The sequence below is a fragment of the Tachyglossus aculeatus genome, chromosome 14, assembly GCF_015852505.1.
Source record: "Tachyglossus aculeatus isolate mTacAcu1 chromosome 14, mTacAcu1.pri, whole genome shotgun sequence".
Classification (NCBI taxonomy): domain Eukaryota; kingdom Metazoa; phylum Chordata; class Mammalia; order Monotremata; family Tachyglossidae; genus Tachyglossus; species Tachyglossus aculeatus.
Window position 1 is genome coordinate 41,901,603 of NC_052079.1, and position 25,835 is coordinate 41,927,437.

The following is a 25,835-nucleotide window of genomic DNA, read 5'->3' on the forward strand; positions in this document are numbered from 1 at the left end:
TGAATTTGGGCCTCTTCTCTATGTGGTGAAATTGTTTTCTCTACGCTTAAGTTGTACTTGAGGGAAAGGAGCTAGGAGGAGCTAATCTGAGGTTTTTCCAATCGAAACCCTTTCCCATTTTCCTCCTCAGGCAAAAGCCTTAGGCCATGAGGCCAGATAGCTATATATTTATGTGGTAAATTCTGGGCCTGCAATGGCCAAACCTCGGCCTTTGAGTCTCTCTTGATATTCTTTCCAACTGTGAGCTTGCTTAAATGTTGATTTTTGGATATTACTTTGCTCTGAATACAGGACAATCTCTAGTTTGGTTTTTTGGGGTCTCATTCGGTGTTACTCAATTAAGGGATTCCAGTATCACGATGCCTGTACTTCCTTGTCAGATAAACACCAGAATTTTCTAAAAAATTACCAGAAAAGTGAGGTCCCGTAAGGCCTCCACCCTAAAAACAGACCAGAACCAAACTGCGGCTGCATTTTGTTTGGGAAATCAAAGTTTATAAATTCACACTTACAATTGGGTTGGCAAACGGAAATAAAATACCTAAGGAAAACAAGCCCAAAAGGGGACCACCAATGATGCCAAAAATGCTGAGAGCTGCCTGGAAAAGAAATGAAAATAAGAAATTGGTTAGCACAGACCCAGAGTTTAAAATTTTAAATATAATTCCTTCTGAAGAATTAATGAATCACTTGCAAAAAAAAAAAAAAACCCCAAATTCTCTAGGACTATGCCACATTTAAACATTTCATTTATGAAATTGTTAAATCATTGCTGATGCCATTTAAATTTATTTCTGCTTTGTTTTTACCTCAGCGGAGATTAAAAAATTAGTAAACAGTGTTCCCTCTGATTAAGCAGGGATGCAGCAATTTGTACATAGGAATGTGAGTGAAGACGGTGGGAGGAAGAGGAAGAAAAGGGGTTTGAGAAATGGAACAAAGGTTCCCAGTGCAAAGAGATAATCTTTGAGTGTCAGTGCAGCATTTCATTTTGGAAAGGGGACTCAGGCCAACCAGAGCGACAGTTCCTTTTCAGTTACTTGGATGAGCAGGCCAAAATTATCAGTGTACGATATGTACAAGTGCACTTAAAACGGAACATTTTTAGTGCCAATCTTCCACCTGACCATGCTTCAACTACTACAGCTTACTACTACCCCTCAGCCTCCTCTTTTTCAAGTGAAATTATTTTAATCCTTTTACTTTCTTCCTACCAGAATTTCAAGCCCTGTCCAAATAATGAGGCCCCAAACAAGGCCAATTACATGAAAAAGGTCCTGGTGAAGGCCAAGCACAGGAGAGGCTCCTGGAAACAAGGGATTAAGGAAGGGAAGGGGTTGCCGTGTGATTGACTGAGAAAAGGCTTTGGTAGTAGAGGCCTAAAGGGCAGAATCTGCCTTCAGGATACAAGGAGGCAAATCATTAGGGCTGTTCTCCTAAACCAGTTTCCAGCAAGGCAGTTTTGAGAGGGATGGAGGTAGGAAAGAGAAAGACATGAAGTAAGAAGGTGGAAGGCGTGGTTCATTTATGTCTTTTCATCTCAGTTTCTTGCATCCTCTGCTATTGAATCGGAAAATCTGAACTCTTCTTCAGGCCCAACATCGGGGCCTACTACCTCCAAATACTCTGGTTCAGAAAAGAACAGCATCCATAGCTTCTAGAGTTACTGGAGGAGATCACTGCATCTCTCCAAGGAGGTAGGGGGAAGTGAGGAGGGGCTTCTGCCATCAGTGCCCTAACCTAGTATAGCAGACCAGGAAGGGGGTTCCATAAGGAGTCTGTTTCTAGGAAAGAAAAAGCCTGGCCTAATGGAAAGAGGCCTGGGTTCTAATCCCAGCTCTGCCAATTGCTTGTTGTGTGACCTTGGGCAAGTCACTTAACTTCCTTGTCCTTCAGTTCCCTCAACTACAGAATGGGGACTCAATTCTCCTTCCTACTTAGACTGTCAGCCTCCTGTGTCCAACCTGATTAACTTGTATTCTGTACCCCAGAGCTTAGAACAGTGCTTGATACGTGCTAAGTGCTTTAATAATAGTAATAATGATAACAATAGATGCTAGTTTAGAGGCTGCCAAGGGAATGCCCAGGGAGCACAAGTCAGTAGGGATGCCAGTGCTGGAAGCTGCAGATACCTAAGCTTGGCCAATAGCCAGAGATATTGGCTACTGGAGAAGCAGCGTGGCTCAGTGGAAAGAGCACAGGCTCTGGAGTCAGAGGTCATGGGTTCAAATCCCGACTGCCAATTGTCAGTTATGTGACTTTGGGCAAGTCACTTATCTTCTCTGTGCCTCAGTTACCTCATCTATAAAATGGGGATTAAGACTGTGAACCCCATGTGGGACAACCTGATCACCTTGTAAGCTCTCCAGCACTTAGAACAGTGCTTTGCACACAGTAAGCGCTTAATAAATGCTATCATTATTATTATTATGGCAGGAAGGCCCAAGCGGAAGGGTTTCCATTTTACTCCCCAAAAGCTTATCTTCTCACTGAACCTCATTCCTATCTCTCCCATCTCTCACGCAATGCTCACTCCTAACTAGCCAGCATGAAGCTCTCCTCTCTACTCCAAATTACATTTCTCCCTGCCTCCAGACCCCTCTAGAAAAAAAAAAATCACCTTCTTCAGGGCATTCCTTGTCTAATACCTTACCTTTCTTAGCACCCATGTGACCATCAGTTTAATTGCTTATTTTTCTTTGTTTTTATATTCTTATTCCCAGTGTTTGCCATATAGAGAGGGCTGTGTAGAAGGATAGAGAGGGGTAAAAAAAGGAGGAGAAAACAATGAAGAGTGACCACATGGCACAAAGGAACTTGTGAGCAAAGATTCACCGGAAGGCCAGGAGGGAGCGATTTGGTCAGTGTTTCACTGGGTAGGTGCATGTTATGGCTCAGAGGAGTATTGCTTTGGACAGTAGTACTGTGGTTCCTCTTTCTGTAGCCCATGGCTTATGAAAAGGTTTCATTTAATACAGTGCTTACCAGTTGTTAGAACTGAATAGTCTATTATTGTCATTACTGAGCAACTTTAGCTGCTCAACACTGATTCTACATTAGTTTCAAGAAGTGAAATGGTTACCTGTAACAAACCTCCCATCAGAGATGCCAGCCCAGCCATGCCAATGCAAAATATTCCATAAAACACACCTAAATGAATGGTTTAAAAGAAAATAGAAAAACCTTATGCAGTCTTTCAAATGCCTCAACAGGATAAACATAGCTTTCAAATAGGCTAGTGAAAATAAAACTGGTTAAGAATACCTACACAAATCAAAACAGGAAAGAAAAGGTGGGGGTGGAGCAGTTATGACAACCAAGGGATCATCAGTTTACAAGTTTAATAACTGAAAAAACAAACACACACACTTGTGCCTAAGTATTGGTTGGGAATTGATTATATGGGTGAAGAATCTCTGGGTATCATAAAAAGATTAAGAACTGTTGCATTCATTCATTCAATCATATTTACTCAGCGCTTACTGGGTGCAGGGCACTGTACTAAGCGCTTGGGAAGTACAAGTCAGCAACATACAGAGATGGTCCCTACCCAACAATGGGTTCACAGTCTAGAAGGGGGAGAGAGACAACAAAACAAAACATGTACATAAACATTTGTGGGAAAGCAAGAGAACTGTGCTTCACATGCATTGATGACACTGCCGTCAGTGAAACAATCTGTGTACGTATATCAGTAAAGGGCAATTTTTCAACTCTATGCAGGGAATGTAGTAGGGCACACTGCCTTGTTGTCATCCACCAGATTAACATGCTGTCCACTAGTAGGGGAGCTCAGAAACCAAGAGAACTCCCAAATAATAATAATAATGATGGCATTTATTAAGCGCTTACTATGTGCAAAGCACTGTTCTAAGCGCTGGGGAGGTTACAAGGTGATCAGATTGTCCCGCTGGGGGCTCACAGTCTTCATCCCCATTTTACAGATAAGGTAACTGAGACACAGAGAAGTTAAGTGACTTGCCCAAAGTCACACAGCTGACAATTGGCGGAGCTGGGATTTGAACCCATGACCTCTGACTCCAAAGCCTGAGCTCTTTACACTGAGCCACGCTGCCTTTCTATGGCACTGCTTTCTCAAACCATCCACTTTCACACAGCTTTAGGTTAAGGTTTGCTAGGGGGAAAAGAGGAGGAGGAGTGGTACTATCTGATCCCCATATGCTACAGCAATCATTACAAGACAGCTGACATGGGTAATGGGCCCAATATGTGGCTGTGGAAAAAAATATCTCTGAGAGAGCTCTTTTAGCAGAAGATATTGGTGCTCTCACCCATTTCTTACATCAATAATGCAAATATGCAAGGATTTCTGGTCACAGCTAAGAACAACATTTTGTAAACTGCCCTGCAAAAGAACGATATTAAATTGGACTCAGCATCAAATATCCAAATCTTTTATTCCTGCCATCCCCAGTAGATTTCCAATGTAATACTGAACCTAAAGACTGCCCTACTGTGGAAGTATTCTCATTTGTTATTCATTTTATGTACTGGGGATAAAACATAGATAAAAGGTAGAGGTTATCATTACTGCCTGTACTCTCCAATAAGTATGCTAAAGATAGAAATTGAAGTGCCTCAGAAATAAATACATCATGATGCTTACTGAATTTTCCACATTATATTACTTCATTTCTCTTTCTCTGAAACTACCTTTATAGTGCTACATTGCAAATTCAATGGTTGTACTGTAATATTCTCAGGAGAATATTTTAGATGAATTTCACCAAGATACCTAAGTGAACCACTTTTTCAAGTACTATAAGCAACATCTATAGCAATAATTATAGTTGCTATGAAATATGATAATTTAGAGTTCACTGTGTACTTACTTGTTCCTTTGGAGAACCAAGACAGGGTATACTCGGAGGGGGATCTTAAGTGAGGTTCAATGATATCTTCTACAGTTACTGCAGCTAATGCATTGATACTGGAGGACACTGTGCTGTAGAAGAAAAAATAGAAAATTCTACTTTTTAGCATCTTAACTGAAATCATAATCAATTAACTACTAAACATATGAAAGAAGCAAACAGAAGTCATCATCAATCGTATTTATTGAGCGCTTACTGTGTGCAGAGCACTGTACTAAGCGCTTGGGAAGTACAAATTGGCAACATATAGAGACAGTCCCTACCCAACAGTGGGCTCACAGTCTAAAAGGGAAAGTCATTATCCTTGGTGTTTTACCAGCTATTTAAGTGGGATATTTCCGTTTCATAACTGTTGGTATCATTAAAAAGATTACAATTAATAGCTCTGTAGGCAAAACTGATTTCATATAGTCTAAAACTTGCAGTCAATTTTCTGAACAACCATGTTTATGTTATAAGGATAAAGTGGATTAACAGTGTTAAACATCAAAAACATCAAAAAAGAGCCTTGACATTATCGCTAAACAACTCTGGCATTTAGCCACATGGAGTCCAAAGTAAAATCAAACATTTCCTAGTTTCAATTATTACCTTAATGTCCCACTGTAAGCACAGGCTACAAAAAGTCCCGGCATTCCTGGAAAATCTCGAAGAATGTCCAATACCAAGTATGGCATCAGCTGAAATGCATAAAATGACTTTTCAATCACATAGAAACACAGCTCCAAGTATCCACTGGGAACTGGTGAAGAACCAGTAGGGGACTGTTTGAAACAGGAGAGATAGGTCCAACGCAGAGCGGTAGACCTGAATGAGTCCCTAACGTGGGGTTACCCTTCGACTCAAAGGCAGATAACCTGTTAATGGTGAAATTGTTTCCATGAGTGTGTGTGATCTTGTGAGACTCTCTTGCACACTTGGACAATCAATCAATCAATCGTATTTATTGAGTGCTTACTGTGTGCAGAGCAATAAGTACAAGTACTTGTATAAGTACAAGTATAAGTACTTATACTTCCCAAGTATAAGTACGCTTGGGAAGTCCAAGTTGGCAACATATAGAGACAGTCCCTACCCAACAGTGGGCTCACAGTCTAAAAGGGGGAGACAGAGAACAAAACCAAACATACTAACAAAATAAAATAGAATAGATATGTACAAGTAAAATAAATAAATAAATAAATAGAGTAATGACAATATAGACAAATAGACAATGATAATATAGTAATATTCAAACACCAGCGATTGAGAGGAAAAGCAGGTCCTACCACTAGCCGGACACTTCTTGAATTGCCTTAGCTTTTGACAAGTGCTGTGGCTTAGTGGACAGAGCATGCGCCTTGGAGTCAGAAAGACCTGGGTTCTAATCCCAGCTCTGCCATTTGTCTTCTGGGTGACCTTGGGCAAGTTACTTCACTTCTCTGTGCCTCAGTTACCTCACCGTAAAATGGGGATTAAGAATCTGAGTCCCATATGCGACACAGATTGGGTCCCACCTAATGAGCTCGTATCTACTCCAGCACTTAAGGACAGTTCCTGGCACATAGTAAGCACTAACAAAATGGAAGCAGTGGAGCCGAGTGGCTACAGCAGGGATCCAGGAGTCAGAAGGACCTCGGTTCTAATCCCGGCTCTCCCACTTGTCTGCTGTGTGACCTTGGACAAGTCACTTCACTTCTCTATACCTCAGTTCCCTCATCTGGAAAATGGGGGTTAAGACTTAATACTTCCTTCCTCTCCCCCTCGTCCCCCTCTCCATCCCCCCCATCTTACCTCCTTCCCTTCCCCACAGCACCTGTATATATGTGTATATGTTTGTACATATTTATTACTCTATTTATTTATTTATTCATTTATTTATTTATTTATTTATTTATTTTACTTGTACATATCTATTCTATTTTATTGTGTTAGTATGTTTGGTTTTGTTCTCTGTCTCCCCCTTTTAGACTGTGAGCCCACTGGTGGGTAGGGACTGTCTCTCTATATGTTGCCAATTTGTACTTCCCAAGCACTTAGTACAGTGCTCTGCACACAGTAAGCGCTCAATAAATACAATTGATGTTGTTGATGTTGATAATGAAAAACAAAAACCTAAAATAACATTTATTTTAAAATATACACTAAAACTCACAAGTACACAGCCCAGAGCTGGAACACTGCAGGAGCATCATTTCATTTTCTTGGCAAGTGTAGCACAAGCAAATAAGATCTGATGACTTCCAAGAGTTTAGGAATAAACATGGAAAATATATTGATCATCCAGCCAATATATGTGCACTTAGCAATTTCTCTATGGCTGTTTAGGCAACAACAAAAAAATTTATCTCCTCCAGGAATCCTTCCTGATTGTCACATCAACACAGCCATCTTATTCCCCTCCTCAGTCCTTCTTATGAATATTCATCTGTCTTCTCAGCTATTTCATCCTGACATTCATATTACAACCATATCCTTGTTCTTTCTCCTGCTTTCATTCATTGTAATTATTTAGCCCTATCTGTCTCTCCTATTCGATTATAAACCCCTTAAGGTCACAGAACGTGAGTTTTGCTCTGATGTACTCTATCAGGTGCTAAGTACTCAGGAGGCCCTCAAATGCCACTGAAATAATTTAAAAATCCCTTTTATTCTATTCCTAAGGAAAACAATGGGACACTTTCTGCCTATTTGGCAAGCTATCCTAATTCATCCATTCCTTTTTACTTTTGTTTTATTATTAGCAACTGCATTTAACTTCATTAACACTGGAAGCCTTGGGAATATTTTTATTAATTCCATTTTAGATGTCACAATTCTTCCATTTACCTTTAACACCAATGCTTCCGAATTTATTCTTTGAAAAAAAAAATTTAAAATAAACTTATTTTATCTGTTCAACCAGAAATGTTTTCATCTACAGACAAAACTTATCATTGAAATGTCTTACTTTCATTGCCACGTTTTTTTTTTTTGGTTAAGCGCTTATTATGTGCCAAGCACTGTACGATGTGCTGGGGTAAATACAAGACAGTCAGATCAGACCCAGTCCTTGTCCCCAACAGGACACACAGTCCAAGTATGGGGAAAAGGGAATCCCCCCTTTACATCTGAGAAAACTGACACAAAGAAGGTAAGTGACTCGTCCAAGGTGATATAACAAGTAAATGGTGGAGCCAAACCTAGAATCTAGGCCCCCTGACTCTTCCACAAGGCCATGTTGCTTCTCTAATCTCTAATTTCAATGTGGTCTGGCCTTTCCCAGACAGAAGTTGAAGTACGTGATGATGAGTGGGTGGGTGGGGTAGTGTGCAAGTGTGTGTTTCACCTGCCACACCACTCCCACCCAACCCACCACGCTTAGTGGCTACAGCCTGAGAGTCGGGTGGACCTGGGTTTTAATCCCGGCTTTGCCACTTGTCTGCTCTGTAACCTTGGGGAAGTTACTTCGCTTCTCTTTGCCTTAGTTACTGCACTGTAAAATGGGAATTAAGACTGTAAGCCCCATCTGTAATCAGTATTATAAGAGTCAACACCTCAGAGAAGGCTTCTTGGAGGAGCTATAATTGTAGGAGGTCTTTGAACATAGGAAAAGCGGTGGTCTGTCAGTTCTAAGGGGGCAGGGAACCTGTTTGCTGAACGTGTTGTATTCAAGTGGGTGAGGAAGCACGGCGTGGAGTAAGGGACAGAGCGCAGGCCTGGGAATCAGGTCATGAGTTCTAATTCCAGCTCTGCCACTTCTCTGCTGTGTGACTTTGAGCAAGTGACTTCATTTCTCTGGGCCTCAGTTACCTCATCTGTAAAATGGGGGTTAAGAGTGTAAGGCCCATGTGGGATAGGGACTGTCCAATCTGACTTGCAGCTACCCCAGTGCTTGGAACAGTGCTTAGCACATAATAAATGCTTAACAAGTACCATTATTATTATTCAGAAAGAGTATGATTAGAATGGTGCCATTCATTCATTCATTCAGTCGTATTTATCATTTATTTATCATTTATCATATATTCATTCTCCCCCTCGTCCCCCTCTCCATCCCCCCATCTTACCTCCTTCCCTTCCCCACAGCACCTGTATATATGTATATGTTTGTACATATTTATTACTCTATTTTACTTGTACATATCTATTCTACTTATTTTGTTAGTATGTTTGGTTTTGTTCTCTGTCTCCCCCTTTTAGACTGTGAGCCCACTGTTGGGTAGGGACTGTCTCTATATGTTGCCAACTTGTACTTCCCAAGCGCTTAGTAGAGTGCTCTGCACACAGTAAGCGCTCAATAAATACGATTGATGATGATGATGATGATTTATCGAGCACTAACTGTGTGCAGAGCATTGTACTAAGTGCTTGGGAGAGTACAACAAAACCATAAACAGACATATTTACATTCCCTGCCCTTAACAAGCTTACAGTCTACAGGACTGCACCATTTGCACAACTTATCAGTTCTTTAATCTTTGTTATGGGATTACTGTTTCTACTCCTGTATATTCATTCATTCATTCAATCGTATTTATTGAGTGCTTACTGTGTGCAGAGCACTGTACTAGGCGCTTGGGAAGTACAAGTGTGCAACGTATAGAGATGGTCCCTACCCAACAGCGGGCTCACAGTCTAGAAGGGTCTATATACACATTGGAATCTCTAACAAAAGCGATACACGCACACTCATACAATATTGATTGTTTATTAGAAACTCCTAGGGTGTGTGACAAAGTTCTAGTTGGCCAATACTCGAGTTAGAAGGGCTGCAAAAAAAAAAAAACCTCAGCAAGGAGAGTCTTTGGTGAGGTATAAACAACTTCTCAGTAGACTATAAGATTCTAGACTATAAGCTCCTTGTGGGCAAGGAATTTGTCTACCAAAAAATAATAATATCTGTTATACTGTACTTTCCCATGGGCTTAGTACAGTGCTCTGCTCACAGTAAGCACTCAATAAATACCGCCGATTGACTGACAGATCGACTGGTTGGCACCAACTGCTTTCAATCTTTTAAGTGGGCTTCAGTTTCTATAGTTGGAAGCCTGGCTAGCATCAATTCACAAACTGCTTTGGGTTCAGCACAACTCCACTTCTTTACTTCCTCAAGAGTTTTGCCCTCTGCATCTGATGTGGTGAGTTCCAGAGTCTAATTCAGCAGTAGCTCAGTACATAATAAATGATTGGTTTAGGATTTCTTTAATATATACATTTTCCTGTGCTGACAATGGGCTTTTAAAATGCCTGATGGTGTCTGTAACAATTCTATAGTCTGTCTTCCACCACTAATGACTGACTTCCTTTCCCAAAATAACACATACGAATCACTTTTAACACTACAATTTTGAACGCATGAGATATCAAGCAGGATCATATCTTACTATTGCCTATATAACGATTAGCTAATGAAATTGATTTATAACAACAATTGTTTCTGGGAGATCACACTAGCAGTTTGGCAATGATTTGCTTAGAAGTTATTTCATAACTAGTCTCCCCCTACCAGAACTTACTCATTCCCATCTGTCACAGTGGAGTGCTTTCCCCCCAACAGATCAGATTCTGCATCCTCCAGTTTGGTTATCAGAAACTTCCGTGCATGTGTCAAGAAATTCTGACTGATCAACATTCAAGGACTGATGGGCAGGAGGACAAATTGAGGAATGGGAGACTTGGGGGTGGAAGGGCAGGATGTGACTATCAATAGACATGAATATGGATGTGACTATCAATAGACATGCATATGTATTAAAAGTTAGAGTAGTAAACCTGATCTGGTGCTGCCACCTTCTTTGACGTCCAAGGATCACACTCTCGGTACACGGAGTACAGGGCCAGTCCTGAGAACACTGCACTGGAAAGAATTACGTAGAGCGCCAAAAGATTTATATACAGAGACCTAAAGTGAGAAGCAAGAAAACAAGTAACTTAAAGAGCATAGCATACCAATTGGAAAAAAAAACAGGTATACATTGTCGCGGTCCTTTACACACAGTCCTGCCTGAATAATTTTCACTATGCATTTTGGCTAGAGCGCTGTTGCAGGATTAGGAAATACCGTGAGCATAGTCAGATGGGGGCATTGCAGTAGCAGAGGAAACAGCTTGTGGACATGTCACGGGCATTCAACATAGAGTACTACGGGTCGGGTTTTCCTTGAGGTGGATTTTGGAATAAGTTTGTGGAGTAAGTTATGTAAATAAACATTATGTTGGCCTTCAGAAGTACAGCAGAGGGACCTCAGTTCTTCTGTGGAGAAGGTGAGCCAGGGTGATGCAGGTTAATGGGAGAAAAGCCAAAGCAGGCCAGTAGGGCAGCTGGAGTGAGGGCCAAGGGCTGAGGGGAAACCAGAGAAGCGGGAAGACAACAGACCAATTGGGTCTGCTGTGGTGAGCCAAGCCTCTCTCTTTTCTGACCCTTCTTAAGCTGGAGTCTGGCTGGGGAAGAAGCCTAGCAGCAATCCCATTCCACTGATGTTATCACTATCACGATCGGCACCTCCCACAGTATTAAAAAAAAAAAAATTCCCTGAACTGTGCTTGGACCCTTCTCTCCCACTTTACTATGTAGTCTTCTGTCTTTCCATTAATAATACAAATGGAATTAATTAACAATTTACTCTGTGCCAAGTGCTGTGCTAAGCTGTGGGGGTAGAGACAAAATAATACAAAAGAAGGGCAAAAGGTATTTTATCCCCATTTTACTGATGAGGAAACAGCTGCACAGAGAGGTAAAGTCCCTTACTTACCTGATGTAGTAGTGGGTCTGGGACTAGAACCTATGGATCTCCTGACGCCCGTCCCATACTCTTCCCACTAGCTCATATTGCCTACCATTAAATTGTTACCTTCCCCAGGACAAAGATCATATCTTTAATTTCCACGTTATGTTCCCCAATCCTCTAATGCACACATTAGGACCTCATTTAGTACTGACAATATGGATTCTGCCTTAACCCTGGTATATTTTCACTTTATTTTAGATAACCTAGTTTAAAACAGAAAGCATTATTAACACTTTGATTTTTTTCATTCCTTTAGTAATATTTATAGAAATGGTAATTGTCTTGGATGGGAAAATTAAACCATCATTACCAATATACGTTAGAGAAACTTACAGTTTTGCTTCAGATTTGGTTTTACAGGACAAGTATCTCTGAACTTGAGATTGGTTGACGCCATAGATCCCAGCCCATGTAAAGGTTCCACCTATAGTAAGTGTCCAGAAGGTGTGCCTTTGCATAGGATTCAGATTAAAGCTAAATGAAAACAACAGCAACATTAAAAAAAAAAATGTCACATTACCAGGGGTTCTCAGCTCTAAATCCCAACCAAAAGATCCTTCCCCCAGGCTGAGTCCCTGATCAACCTCCATTGTGTCCTCCTCAAACCCTCCATTTCTTCCATCCTTGGAATGCAGGCTTGGGGACCTTCTCTGCCCAATATGCCCCAAGTCCCTGAACCCCTTGTCACTGCCACCACCCTTCAACAAGCCCAGGCATCTCCTAAAAGGCCTAGTAGCCCCATCCAAGGGTTGGCTGCAGGAAGCTCGTGGAGAGAGTGCTTCCCTGCCCCTCCCAAGGCATCCCCAGGTCCACGTTACTCAGCAACCAGAGCATCTCCTCTCAGCCCCTATAACAGCCAGTCACCAAGATCTGAGGTTTCGATAATGTTTAATTCCTCTTCACTTGGTAGCAATAAAAATATTTCTGATTCAAGCCATCTTCCCTCCCAGGACCCTCTGTACTTTCCTATAGATGTCCCAGGGCTCACATTCCTTTGATGTATAAAATAATATACATGAACCTAACTTCTGCATATTTAAATTTCTATCCAGTAAAATACGGAAATAGCGTCTCCTCGTTGGGTTTTTATTTCTTTTAAAAACCTTAAAAACCCCTGTGAGGTTGGTAGGATTTTGTAAAGATAGTAGGGACTGTGGTAAAGGCAGGAAATAAGGGTTTCCCTAAAAAGAGAAAAATAGAACTGTTGTCTCAAGTATGAATAGAATTGCCCCCCTCCATCTTAAACCGGAATAGAAGGCAGAAGCCAAAAGATGAAGAGCATTACGCAGCTAATTTTAAGTACATCCCTTTTGACTTTCAAAGTGACCCTACTGATGGTAAAATGTGTTTTGCAGACATGGCTGAAAAGACTGAAGAATAATCTAGAATTGTTTTTATACTGTGCTGTCATCTTTGTTGCTGCAATGCCTAGCAACATCTTTTTATCCTTTCCTCTTAGCTTCAGAACATTACAGTATGACGGCTCTTTAAAAGTGACTCCAATACTAATTGCCATACTTGCCTGTATGCTACTATTTATGTCCCTGCAGGCAACACCTATGCCAAATTTCTCAGTATAGTGCTTCAGTAAATCTTTAAAAAGTTTATTCTGCCCTTCTTGTTACCAATCTCACCCTTCTGCAACAACTTTAAGTAACAGCCTACCTCTGAAACATCTTGTACTCTGTAAATGCTTTGGGGGAAATGGAAAACTGGACAAGAAGAGATGGAGTTGATGGGAGGCAGCCTGAAGATGATGGGAGTCCTGGAATTAGCCAAGGACTAGATTTTTTTAAAAAAATGGTGGAATCCAGCACCACCAGAAGAAGGCATGCCAGTGCAAATGATTTGGTGAACCAGGATTACACACAGAGCTAGCATGGCACAATAGGGATCAGAGCTGGAGGGCCCAGAGTAGCCTGTTTGGGGGCACCATGTAGTCCTCAGGGAAGACAAGAGAAATAAGAATGGTGGGAAATGAGGAGGAAAAGGAAGGAAAGGGATAAGTAAGGGAGGGAGGCAGGCAGAGAGGGAAAGAGGAAAACTGATCATTAGCAAGGAGCAGAAGGAGAAAGAGAAGGAGAAAAGAATAGAGGACAGATAGAAAAAGAAAGTTGAAATGACTGAGAGAGACAAACTGGATTAAAAAACAAAGAATTCTACCTCTGCCTGCTTCCTTCCCACTCCCTTCTCCTCTCCTATACTTGTCCTTGGGGCCTTTGGAATCCACTTGGACATTCCTGATGATCTCCCAGCAGCCTGTTCCTTTCACTTCTCAATTCCTCAGCCCTTCTGCTCCACCCCAACTCACAGGCCATATTGGTCATTCACTGAATCTCATCAGTAATTACACCATTTCTAAACACACCAATCCTCAAATACCACTCTCCGACTACCTCCTGACCTGTAATCTCATCCACACCTCCCTTCATGCACAAGTGTTCTCTCCCTTCATAGAGACTTCTGATCTTTACACACCCTCCACCTATCCCAAACCATCACGACCCTTACCAAACCTCCCCACTTGATGCACAAATCCATTCCCTCAACATCATCCTATCCACCGAAATCAACCCCCTCACCCCATCCCGTTCCTTTATTGAATGTGAATTACCAACTCCTGGGTCCTGGGTAAACTTCACAGCGCTCTTCCTTCTCCAAACAAACCCTTCCTACTGTCTGATACTCTCCCTTTAGATCTGCAAGATTGCAGTTCTCACTTTCAAAGTCCTACTAATCTCTCACCTTCCCAGACTTTATCCTTTAATTTTTCTTCTTTCCAGGTCACATCCTCCCAACTGCCACTTTTGCAATTTTGTGCCACCTTGGCACCTGATCAACTCAGTCACTGAGTGCCTTTCTGGACACTTTGGTGTTTACCTCTACATATCCATCTATTCATTTTTTTCCCTATCTATATTATGTTGTGCTTGTCATCTCCTTGAAGGCAGTGATCAGATCATGTCATTGATTATACTCACAAGCACTTAGTTTTGTGCTCTACACATAGCTACTCAGTAAATACTGATTGATTTACAGATGGAAGGATAAAATTAGAAACAAGAGAGAAAGAAGGAAAAGGCAAGAAAGAGAAGAGGGTTGGAAAAAAGTAAGAGAAACATGTAGCCAAGGAGATATGTATCAGTCAAGAAGAATGAAGGCTAAAGGTGAATCATTGGGCCATCAGCTGCCCTTATAAGTTCATTTATTAGTTGCCCCTTATACCATTATCCTTACTGAACTGTTAATCTCCTTTCAACAGAAAACCCGTCTTTTAAACGTGACAAAGGGAAACTTACTCCCATAGCCTCAGTCGTCCTCCCATGCGAGCGTGTTTTAGAACATTTCCCATTCCACCTTGAATCACCGCAGTCCGTACAATCACAGATAAAAATCCAGCTACCATGATTCCAATTTGAAAAACATCCGTCCAGATGACTGCTTTCAGACCACCCTGAGGGAAAAGAGGTTTGAGAATTTTAAATAGTTCTGATTTATGCATTCTTTTATCCACCTTTTAGATTTTATTCATACTAATGACCATAAAGCATATTTGTATTAATGAGGGCTGGGTGCCAGAACAAAGTTACAAATAGAAGCTGAGGAATATGCTCCTCTGGAGACTTAGAACAACAGAGGAAATAACCATCTTTTTGGAATATACTTTTTAAGCTCCCTCCCAGACTAATAATAATAATACTTGCTAAGCCCACACTATGTCCAAAGTACTGTACTAAATGCTGGGGTACGTATAAGATAATCAGGACTGTCGCAGTCCCTGCCCTACATCATCATCATCAATCGTATTTATTGAGCGCTTACTGTGTGCAGAGCACTGTACTAAGTGCTTGGGAAGTACAAGTTGACAATATATAGAGACAGTCCCTCCCCAACAGTGGGCTCACAGTCTAAAAGGCTTACAGTCTAACTAGATGGAAGAACAAATATTTAAACCCATTTTACAGTTGTTGAAACTGAGGCACAGAGAAGTTAAGCGATTTCCCTGACGTAAGTGGGTAGAGTCAGAAGGTCATGGGTTCTACTCCTGACTCCATCACTCATCTGCTATGTGGCCTTGGGCAAGCCACTTACCTGTGCCTCATTTACCTTGTCTGTAAAATGGAGATGAAGTCTGTGAGCCCCATGTGGGACAGGGACTGCATCCAACCAAATTTGCTTGTATCTACCCCAGCAGTTAGTATGGTGCCTGGCACATCGTAAGCGCTTAACAAATACCATAATGATAATGGTATTTATCATTATTATTACCGTTGGCCCAAAATCACACAAGCAGACAAATGCAGAAACTGACTCGTCCCCCTCGTCCCCCTCTCCATCCCCCGCATCTTACCTCCTTCCCTTCCCCACAGCACCTGTATATATGTACATATGTTTGTACATATTTATTACTCTATTTATTTTACTTGTACATATCTATTCTATTTATTTTATTTTGTTAGTATGTTTGGTTTTGTTCTCTGTCTCCCCCTTTTAGACTGTGAGCCCACTGTTGGGTAGGGACTGCCTCTATATGTTGCCAATTTGTACTTCCCAAGCGCTTAGTACAATGTTCTGCACACAGTAAGCGCTCAATAAATACGATTGATGATGATGACTCCCAGGTTTAGTGTGTGCTTCCCACTAAACCTTGCTGCTTCCCTATGATTCTATGATCAGTTCTATCTCCTTGTTTAAAATAACTCTATTTTCATAAAGTATTTAAAAAAACACTGAAGATTACATGCTGGACATAGATGCCACAAGGCCATTCTTTTCACATTCTACTCCAAGATTCTAGGTCCCTCTTTTTTTAAAAAAAAAAAAAATAGAGATTTTCCACTCAAGTGGAAAACCAAACCGAAACCAAAATCCCAACCAAAATCCAACCCACACCTCACCACAGTAAGGAAGTGAAACAGCCAAATAGTTGTGAAGGTTTCTAAGCAAAGAACCACCTATGTCCGTCCTCTGTTGTGATGGACAGACTTAGAAGGGATCCTGAAAAATAGCCAACTTGGGTGGCAAGAGACCACAGCAGCTACCACGGTGGCTACCCTACTGTGGCTCAGTGGAAAGAGCCTGGGCTTTGGAGTCAAAGGTCATGGGTTCAAATCCCAGCTCTGCCAACTGTCAGCTGTGTGACTTTGGGCAAGTCACTTAACTTCTCTGTGCCTCAGTTACCTCATCTGTAAAATGGGGATTAAAACTGTGAGCCCCCCGGGACAACCTGATCACCTTGTAGCCTCCCCAGCACTTAGAACAGTTCTTTGCACATAGTAAGCGCTTAACAAATACCGACATTATTATTATCATCATTATTATTATCATTATTATTATTATTATTACCCTGGTAACCATCTGCCAGCCCACGGATCGGCCTTATGCAGTGGCATCTCCAGCCACAGGTGGGTTTTGCATTTAAATTTCTTGAATGCCCATCTCTATGTGTTGCACCATTACCCCAAGCTCTTAGCTTGTACTTCCCAAGCGCTTAATGCAGTGCTCTGCACACAGTAAGTGCTCAATAAATACAATTGAATGAATGACCCTCCTCCCTACTTGTGCTCACTGTTCCAATGGGAAACTAGCAAACTGGAACTACAGAGAGGAGTGGGGTGGCTTAGTGGATAGAACACAAGCCTGGGAGTCAGAAGGACCTGGGTTCTAATTCTGGCTCTGCCACTTGTCTGCTGTGTGACCTTGAGCAAGTCACTTCACTTCTCTGTGCCTCATTTACTTCATCTGTAAAATGGGCATTAAGACAAGGGACAACCTGATTACCTTGTCTCTACCCCAGTGCTTAGAGCAGTGCTTGGCACTTAGTAAGTGCTTAACAAATACCATTATCATTATCATTATTATTCTCTGTGCCTTGGTTACCTCATCTGGAAAATGGAGACTAAGACTGCGAGCCCTATGTGAGACAGGGACTGTGTCCAACCCGATTACCTTGAATGTAGCCCAGTGCTTAGTACAATGCTTACATTTAACAAATACCACAATTACAATTGTTACTTTGCAGACCACTATGATTATAATCAATTCCTTCATGCAGGTTTTCAGTTCCAAAGCTCTCAAGACTGGATGGGTTCAGCCATCATTTTATGATGCGACTCAAAGAAAATACTACCCATGACCCCTTTTAGACTCAAAGGTAAGAAGATGCCTCTCCAATACCAGAGTGTTTATCCCTGGCTAAACCAGTAAATGTTCTCACATTGTCAACAGGCTAAACACTCTAAAATGAGTGCAAACAAGCCTTGAACAAGCAGCAGAGTATTATTTTCATTCCATTCAATTCCTTCTCTGTCTGACCCCAGACCTTGACCATCTTGGGGCAAAACCCAGGTACAGCACGGAAATTCTGAAAAAGATCTCAAAAGTGTCCTTGGTAAAGCACTTTGGTTGGGATTCTTCTAGGATATGTTTCTGGAAATTTTAGGCTGATGACAAATAGGAAGTTACATAAATTGAAAATCCTCCACCTCTGTCGGAAGAGCAAACTTTAAATTTGACAAACTGATGAGAATCATCTATGCAGACATAAACCAGCAACGTACCAAGGTGCAGTAGAAAGTGCAGACGAGTCCTGTTGTAACTACAGCCCCCCATAATTCAAATCCTGTGACTGAAGGAAAATGCACAGCTTTAAATTTTTGTTTAAACAAATATTACTAAAGTTTCAGAGATGTATAAAAATCACATAGTAGCTAACATTTTTAGATTCTACTTTTGAATCACTTACTCATTTTGTTCATTGCCAACTGAATCATAATATAATAAAAATAGAGGATGTTGAGTATTTTAAATATTTTTTTCTGAACCGAAAAAATACCTAGCAAAATGTTGTGACAGATACGTACAAATACATAGGCACTCATTTGTCACCATACTGTTGCAAACTTCCAAATTCAAAAACCTAGAAACTGAATGCTTTTGGTTATGGTAGTAGCATTTATTAATCACTTACTCTCTGTGCTAAGCACTAGAGAAGATACCAGATAATTGGATTGTGAGTCCCTGGTGGGCAGGCATCTTACCCCCATTTTGCAGATGAGGGAACTGAAGTACAGAGAAGCTAAATGACTTGCCCAAGTTCACATGGTAAACCAGTGGCAGAACTAGAATTAGAACAAAGATCTCCCACGAATCCTGATTACCAAACACCCTCTTTCCACTAGGCCACATTTTCTGATTTAACCCCCTGCGCCCTGTGTTAATGCAGCCCTGTTCATGGGTGACGGTTTAGTAGAGGAAAAATACAGAAATCTTAATTATTAGGATGCTCGTCACGTAGCTCCTCAGTGCCATTTGGATGAAAAGATCAATTTGACCCAGGATGCAGGGCCAGCTTCATGGACCTAGCTGCCCTAGGCAGGAATAAATTTGTTGTTTCTTCCCACTCCTTAAGCCATTTATCATGTTGTGTTGTGTATGCTCAGCTTTTGGTATGTTACCATGTTATTCTGCTTGCATGCATATCTATGTAACATAGAAGTGGCATAGCCTACTGGAAAGACCACAGGCCTGGCAGTCAGAGGACCTGGGTTCTAATCCAGGCTCCACCACTTGCCTGCTATATGACCTTGGGCAAGTCACTTCACTTCTCATCTGTAAAATGGGGATTAAGACTCTGACCCCTTTGTGGGACAGGGACTGGGTTCAACCCAATTATCTTGTATCTACTCTAGCACTTAGTACAGTGCCTGGCATACAGTAAGCACACTCAACAAGTACCACAATTATTATTATTGTCATCAGCATGCCCTGCAGAAATCAGTTGAACCCTTGTACCTACAGTGTTTTTTGTGTGGAGGAGGGGCAACCCTGACCTGACCCCATTGTTTTCCTATCCAGATCCCTGATAACTCAGGTGCTGCTTCTGTTTCAGACTAGGAGCTTTAAAAGTCTTAACTGCTGCCAAACCCTCTGACAGTAAGGCTGCTTACTTACCCTGTAGACTCCCTGCCCGGTGTGGCGTTTTTTATGTTGTGTTTTAATCGGTTTGATAGATGCTTCAAAGAGAGAATCATTACTTGAGAAACAGAACTTTGTTCTACAATTCTTTTTATATCTCCCCCCCCCCCCAATCAATAATTTTTATTGAACGCCTACTAGGTGCAGAGCACTGTGCAACGTGCTTGAGAAAGTACAAATACAATAGAAAGTACAGTACGATCAGTAGGCACAATCTCTGCTCTCAAGGACCTTACACCTTAACAGGGGAAACAGACAGTCCTCTAGACTGTGAACTCATTGGTGGGCAGGGATTGTCTCTCTTTATTGTCTCTTTATTGTCTCTCTTCAAGGCCCTGCTGAGAGCTCACCTCCTCCAGGAGGCCTTCCCAGACTGAGCCCCTTCTTTCCTCTCCCCCTCGTCCCCCTCTCCATCCCCCCGTCTTACCTCCTTCCCTTCCCCACAGCACCTGTATATATGTATATATGGTTGTACATATTTATTACTCTATTTATTTATTTATTTATTTTACTTGTACATTTCTATCCTACTTATTTTATTTTGTTGGTATGTTTGGTTCTGTTCTCTGTCTCCCCCTTTTAGACTGTGAGCCCACTGTTGGGTAGGGACTGTCTCTATGTGATGCCAATTTGTACTTCCCAAGCGCTTAGTACAGTGCTCTGCACATAGTAAGCGCTCAATAAATACGATTGATTGATTGATTGATTATTGTTGTACTGTACTTTCCAAGCGCTTAATACAGAGTAAGCACTCAATAAATATGATTGAATGAATTACAGTTATAGATAGATGGAAAAAGGAAAGGGGAATGTGGAGTTAGAGCATAAGTAATAGGGAAGAAAACTATGGAAGAACTCGTGAGTAGTTATGGGCCTCAGTGGTACAGAAGTACTGGACCAAAAGGAACAAGGATCATGTCTAATTCCCACCTGTACATCTGTTCCCCGTGCTTGGAACAGTGCTCTGCAGACAGTAAGTGCTTCATAAATAGTACTATAGACAGGGGAGATTTAAAATTAATTTGAGACGGTCACCTGGAGATGTGAGTTGGCACGGCTTTGAAAATAGGGAGAGGTGTGGACTGACAGGTATGAAGTGGGCAGCGGGGGTTCCAGGCAAGAGGGAGAACATGAGCCAAAGGTTAGTGGTGGTAGAGACAAGAATGAGGCACAAAGCAAGGGTTAGCTTGAAAGGAACGAAGACTGCGAGCCAGGTTATCGTGGGAGAAGAGAGTGGGTAGGTAAGAGAAAAAGAGTTGATGGGATGCCCTAGGGCCAATGGTCTGGAGTTTTTGCTTGATGTATGGAGGAATGGGAAACCATTTTAAGCACCCAAGGAGTGGAGAGAAGTGTAAAGTATGTTTTGGAAAACTTACCCAAGCAGCTGAGCTATTGACTGGAGAGGGGAGATCAGTGGAGATAATGATACAGTAGTCTAACCGGTATATGCCAAGTTCCTGGACCAGTACTGTGATTTGGATGGAGATGAACGGAAATGTTGTAGAGGAAAAAAACCACTAGACAGACTGCCGATAGGGGTTGAAAGAGGGAGGAGTCAGGGCTAATGTCAAGGTTGCAGGCTTCAGAGACAGGAAAGATGGTGGGATTGTCAGTTTATGAAGGGAAAGTAAGGTGAAGGAGAAGTTTGGCGTAGCATGGCATAGTGGGTAGAGCACAGGCCTGGGCGTCAGGAGATCATGAATTCTAATCCCAGCTCTACCACTTGTCTGCCGTGTGACCTTGAGTAAGTCACTGCACTTCTCTGCCTCAGTTACCTCATCTGTAAAATGGGGATGGAGACTGGGAGCCCCACCTGGGACAGGGACTGCGTCTAACCGGATATTGTTGTTTCCACTCCAGTGCTTAGTACAGAGCCTGGCACATAGTAAGTGTGTAACACATACCATACATTATTATTATTTGGAAAGAGAGATGAGGAATTTGGCTTGGGATGCATTAAGCTTGAAGTGCTAGTGGAATATCCAAGAAGAGATGCCCTGGAAGCAGGAGGAAATAGGAAACTGCAGAAAATGGAAGAGGTGAGGGTTGGCGAGGTAGTTTGGGGAATTACCCACATAAGGATGGGACTTGGAAATTATTGAGTGTGGATGAACTTCCCAAGGGAGTGGGTGCAGAGTGATGAGATGAGGACCCAGAACAAAATCTGGAAGGGCACCCACAGTTAAGGGGTGAGAGAGGCAGAAGAGGAGTCAGAGAAAGAGACTTAGAATGAGCAGCTGGAAAGGAAAGAGAAGAACCAGGTGAGAATTGGTTAAATAAAACCAAGGTTTCCAGGGGAAGGGTGGGGTCTGCAGCATGAAAGTCTAGAGATCAAGCAGGATTAGGACAGAGTAGAATCCCTTAGACTTGGCAAGAGGGAGGTCATCGGTGACTTCGGAGAGAGCAGTCCCAACTGAGTGAAAGGGGGTGAGACCAGACTGTAGAGAGTTAAGGAGGGAGTTGAAAGAAAGGAAATGGAGGAGGTCAAGGAGTTTGGACAGGAACGGGGTGAAGTAGCAATACCTGGACGGAACAGTGTGATCCAGAAAAAAGTTTTTTTAGTATAGTGGAGAAAAGGGCATGTTTGAAAGGGAGAGTAAGAAGAGTAGTTGAAGATGCTGCCCCGAGAGGAAAAAGAGCGGGTGTTTTGTTTTGTTTTTTTAAGAAGGGGAGGCCGAGTGGGATCAGAGGCAGAGGTTGGGAAGGGGATAGATTTTAAAAGCAGGTGAAAGATCTCTTAAATACTTGAGAAGAATGTGGGTATGGGAAAGAGTTGAGGATCTGAAGGGGAGATCTACGAATGCTTATGTATGATCATTTAAATTCTCCCAAGAAACAGTTGACAAAGACATCAGGGGCAAAAGAAGATGGAAGACAGTACACTTTCTTGATTACTATTTGGTATAGGAATAGGAAATAGTACATTCTTCTAACAGCTTCAGCCAATAGGATATGCTCTAACTTGATCAGTAAACACTGTGCCAGTCATCTAAGTGATTATAAAATGCCACCTGCTAGGGGGTCCTTACTCTCAGGTATCCAGTACATTTGACTAACCACCCCCACCCATCCCCAAGCATGTTTTTACCACTCATATTGCCAACTTGCTGTGGCAGATGGGGACAGGAGTATAGGGAAGATAAATGGGTCTGTCTTTTGCCACGTTCAATGTAAGGTGAAAATGTCATAACCAGTTGAAGATGTCTTGTAGACACAACGCTTTGTAGGATTTTTTTTATAATCCTCAGAGACATCAAAAGACTGTATAATTACAGTTACCTGTTTTTATAATAGTATTAGCAAGCTCATAATTTAGTTTAAGGGGGCCTGTTTTTCCCTTTGCATCCAGAAGAGTAGCATCTAATTCCAGGGCAGCATCCCAAGTCCAGTTACAGCCACTGCTTGTAGCTGCACTCTCAGCTGAATGTGAACTGAGGGAAATGCACAGAATCCTCATGAACAATTTAGAGAAACATAGAAGGTACATGCTTATCTGTTCCACCCCTAGAATATGTTCTCATTTGGGGCATGGATGTACCAGGAGCAACAGAGGGGTTTGCAAGCCACGTATCCAGGGATTCTCTTCCCATATATAAAGCCTTAAAGGGATGCAAAAAAATTTTTTGTTTGACTTTATGATGGTCCAAACCCCTCTATATGTGGTGGGAAAATGATGTTAATGGAAAATAACCATGCATTGACATCAGAAAACTTTAAAATGTCTAAAAACTACCTTGATTCAAAGCCAAAGCAGGAGCATAAATAACAATTCCAGTGTACAGAACCTAGAAAAAAAAAAGTTAGGGAAATGAAACATTAGAATTATTGAGATGAGGTTTTACCAAATATCTAATTAAGGCTAAACCTTTGGATTTCTTAACTGGATTGGCCCCTCACTAATCCCAGAACTCCTAGAACAAAGAAGTGTTTTTGCAAAACCCCTGTTAAGAAAAACTCATAGTACTCATCCTGTGTCTGACATGCCTGTGACTGTAAGATCCCTGATTAGATTGTAAGCTCCTCAAGGGCAAAGCCTGGGTCTACAAACTCTATTGTATTATCCCAAGTATTTAGTACAATGTTCTGCAGACAGTAGGCCCTCAATCAATTCCACAGATTGACTATGATGTCAAGATATACTGAGAATTAAAATAAGTGGGACCATAACCAGACAGGTGCAGAGAATTACTGATTATCATGTCTGGGCCAAAGAAGAGAGTGGGGGAAAAAGAAAACTATATTTGGACCTGTGCACATGAGAATGGGTTTTTATCTGAGAGAACAAACCTTTTGGCACACTGGTTTTCACCTGACTAGGGTTGGAACGTGTTTCTCCCCCTCTAGACTGTAAGCTCATTATAGTCAGGGAACATGTCTCCCAACTCTGTTATACTGTTCTTTCCCCCAAGTTCTCAGTACAGTGCTCTGCACAAAGTAAATGCTCAATAAATATGATTGATTGATTGACTGACTGATTGGACTATCCATCCCTCGTCCACACCGCTACAGAGTGTTGTTGTATGAAATCGTGCTTTCATGAAGAAAGTCACATTGTGGAGTAGTGGAAAGAGCATGAGCCTGGGAATCAGGGGACCTGGGTTTTAATTCTAGTTCCAACATTTGCCTGCTGGGTGACTTCGGGCAAGTCACTTAACTTCTCCATGCCTCAGTCTCCTTGTCTGTAAAATGGGGGTGAAATATCTGTTCTCGCTTCCTCTTAGTCTGTGAGTGCCATGTGGGACAGGAACAATGTCCAAGCTGATTATCTTGTATTATCTGTCTCCCCCTCTAGGCTCGTTATGGGCAGGGAATGTGTCTGTAATTCTGTCGTATTCTCCTAACTGCTTACTTAGTACAGTAATCTACAATATAGTAGGCATTCAATAAGCATGATTAATTGATTGCCTAATTGATTGTATCTACCCCAGCATTTAGTACAAAGCTTGGCACAAAATTAGTGCTTAAATACTACAGTTTAGTCAGCCAGAGGCCAAACCTCACTGGTACTGGATACCCTCCCTTGGACGCATCTGCTGACCATCTTCTGAGTGAGGACACAGACAAAAGTAGCAGCTGGAGTAGAAGGGTCATGCTATATCCTGACTATCCTTAGATATCTTCTGAATAAAGCTTGAAGTTGCCTTTAATACCTGAGTATCTCTGACTTATGTAACTTGTGAGTGAACTGAGATACACATACATACAACCATTTCTTCTGACTCCATGCCATATTCTGCCAGATACGCATGGCTGGAAGGACATTATCTGCGCAATCACGTTCCCTCCAAAGAGTGTCGTGAAAAACACATATTGTGGAAGGATTAAGGGCATTTGGGGAAAAAAAGTGTAGTTTAAAACAAACTGCCCCTTAATTTGGGCTGCGGAACATGGCATGCTTATTACCGTAAGTATCTGATATAAGCAGCTAAATGCGACGATAAGGTGGCAACTCCATGAATATGCCAAATGGCATGGGAAGATTCTAACAGGCCGAGCAGGCGCTAGCCCATCCCAGCACCATTCAAAATCAAATGAGAACGCTACAAGAGTGCCTGATCAGTTCCAGTCCCTTCAGGTTCTCCGTGGGCATCCAGCTTGATGTTAACAGCTCTAGATACCTTGGGTAATTTGTCACCCAAGTTTTGCCCCTAAACTGCCCAGGGTGTAAGTGGTGCCCCCAATCCAGGATGCCCCAGCTACAAAATCTAAGGTGCATAAAATGTTTGGCTAGGAATAACTGCATCTCTCGCTAAAGAGGCAGTTCTTGGACTTCTAATACAATTGGTTCCTAAAAACTGCAAATTGAAGGTCAAAATGCCATAAATCAAAACCAATATTTTCATGGGAACAAGACTATGCTGCACATCTGTTCTGCTGTTGCCCACAATATAGCATGAAAATGCTGATAAACTCAGATGGATTAACAGAGGAGTTTTTAACCCATGTCACAGTTGTGGCCATTTCATTAACTCTGTGTAAAAACCAAGATGGTCAGCTTTCTTTCACGTTATCTACCATAAACCAGTGATTTACACATTGGCTGGCCACAACACCATCTGATAACACTCAGTCTGGGGTGGATGCTTTTCCAAATAGCTCACTTTCCATCAACATTAAGAAAACCATCACGGAGGAGCATTCACTCAAGTAGACGAGTCCACCAGGAATCCTAAAATAACTGGTACCACAGCTCCTACCAAGGTAGCCAGCCACCT

The 25,835-nt window shown here is 41.8% G+C and overlaps 1 protein-coding gene across 1 annotated transcript in view; it reads right to left on the reverse strand.

Moving 5' to 3' along the window:
- LOC119936963 (sodium-coupled monocarboxylate transporter 1-like) overlaps positions 1-25,835 on the reverse strand; it is a 41,584-nt gene that overhangs the window by 9,559 nt on the left and 6,190 nt on the right. Inside the window, exons 3-11 of the mRNA XM_038756561.1 lie at positions 23,354-23,405; positions 18,204-18,271; positions 14,943-15,097; positions 11,977-12,117; positions 10,629-10,758; positions 5,487-5,575; positions 4,854-4,966; positions 3,083-3,150; positions 513-599 (exon numbers count right to left, since the gene is read on the reverse strand). Of these exons, the coding sequence (XP_038612489.1) occupies positions 513-599; positions 3,083-3,150; positions 4,854-4,966; positions 5,487-5,575; positions 10,629-10,758; positions 11,977-12,117; positions 14,943-15,097; positions 18,204-18,271; positions 23,354-23,405 (903 nt within the window). The remainder of the gene's footprint in view (positions 1-512; positions 600-3,082; positions 3,151-4,853; positions 4,967-5,486; positions 5,576-10,628; positions 10,759-11,976; positions 12,118-14,942; positions 15,098-18,203; positions 18,272-23,353; positions 23,406-25,835) is intronic.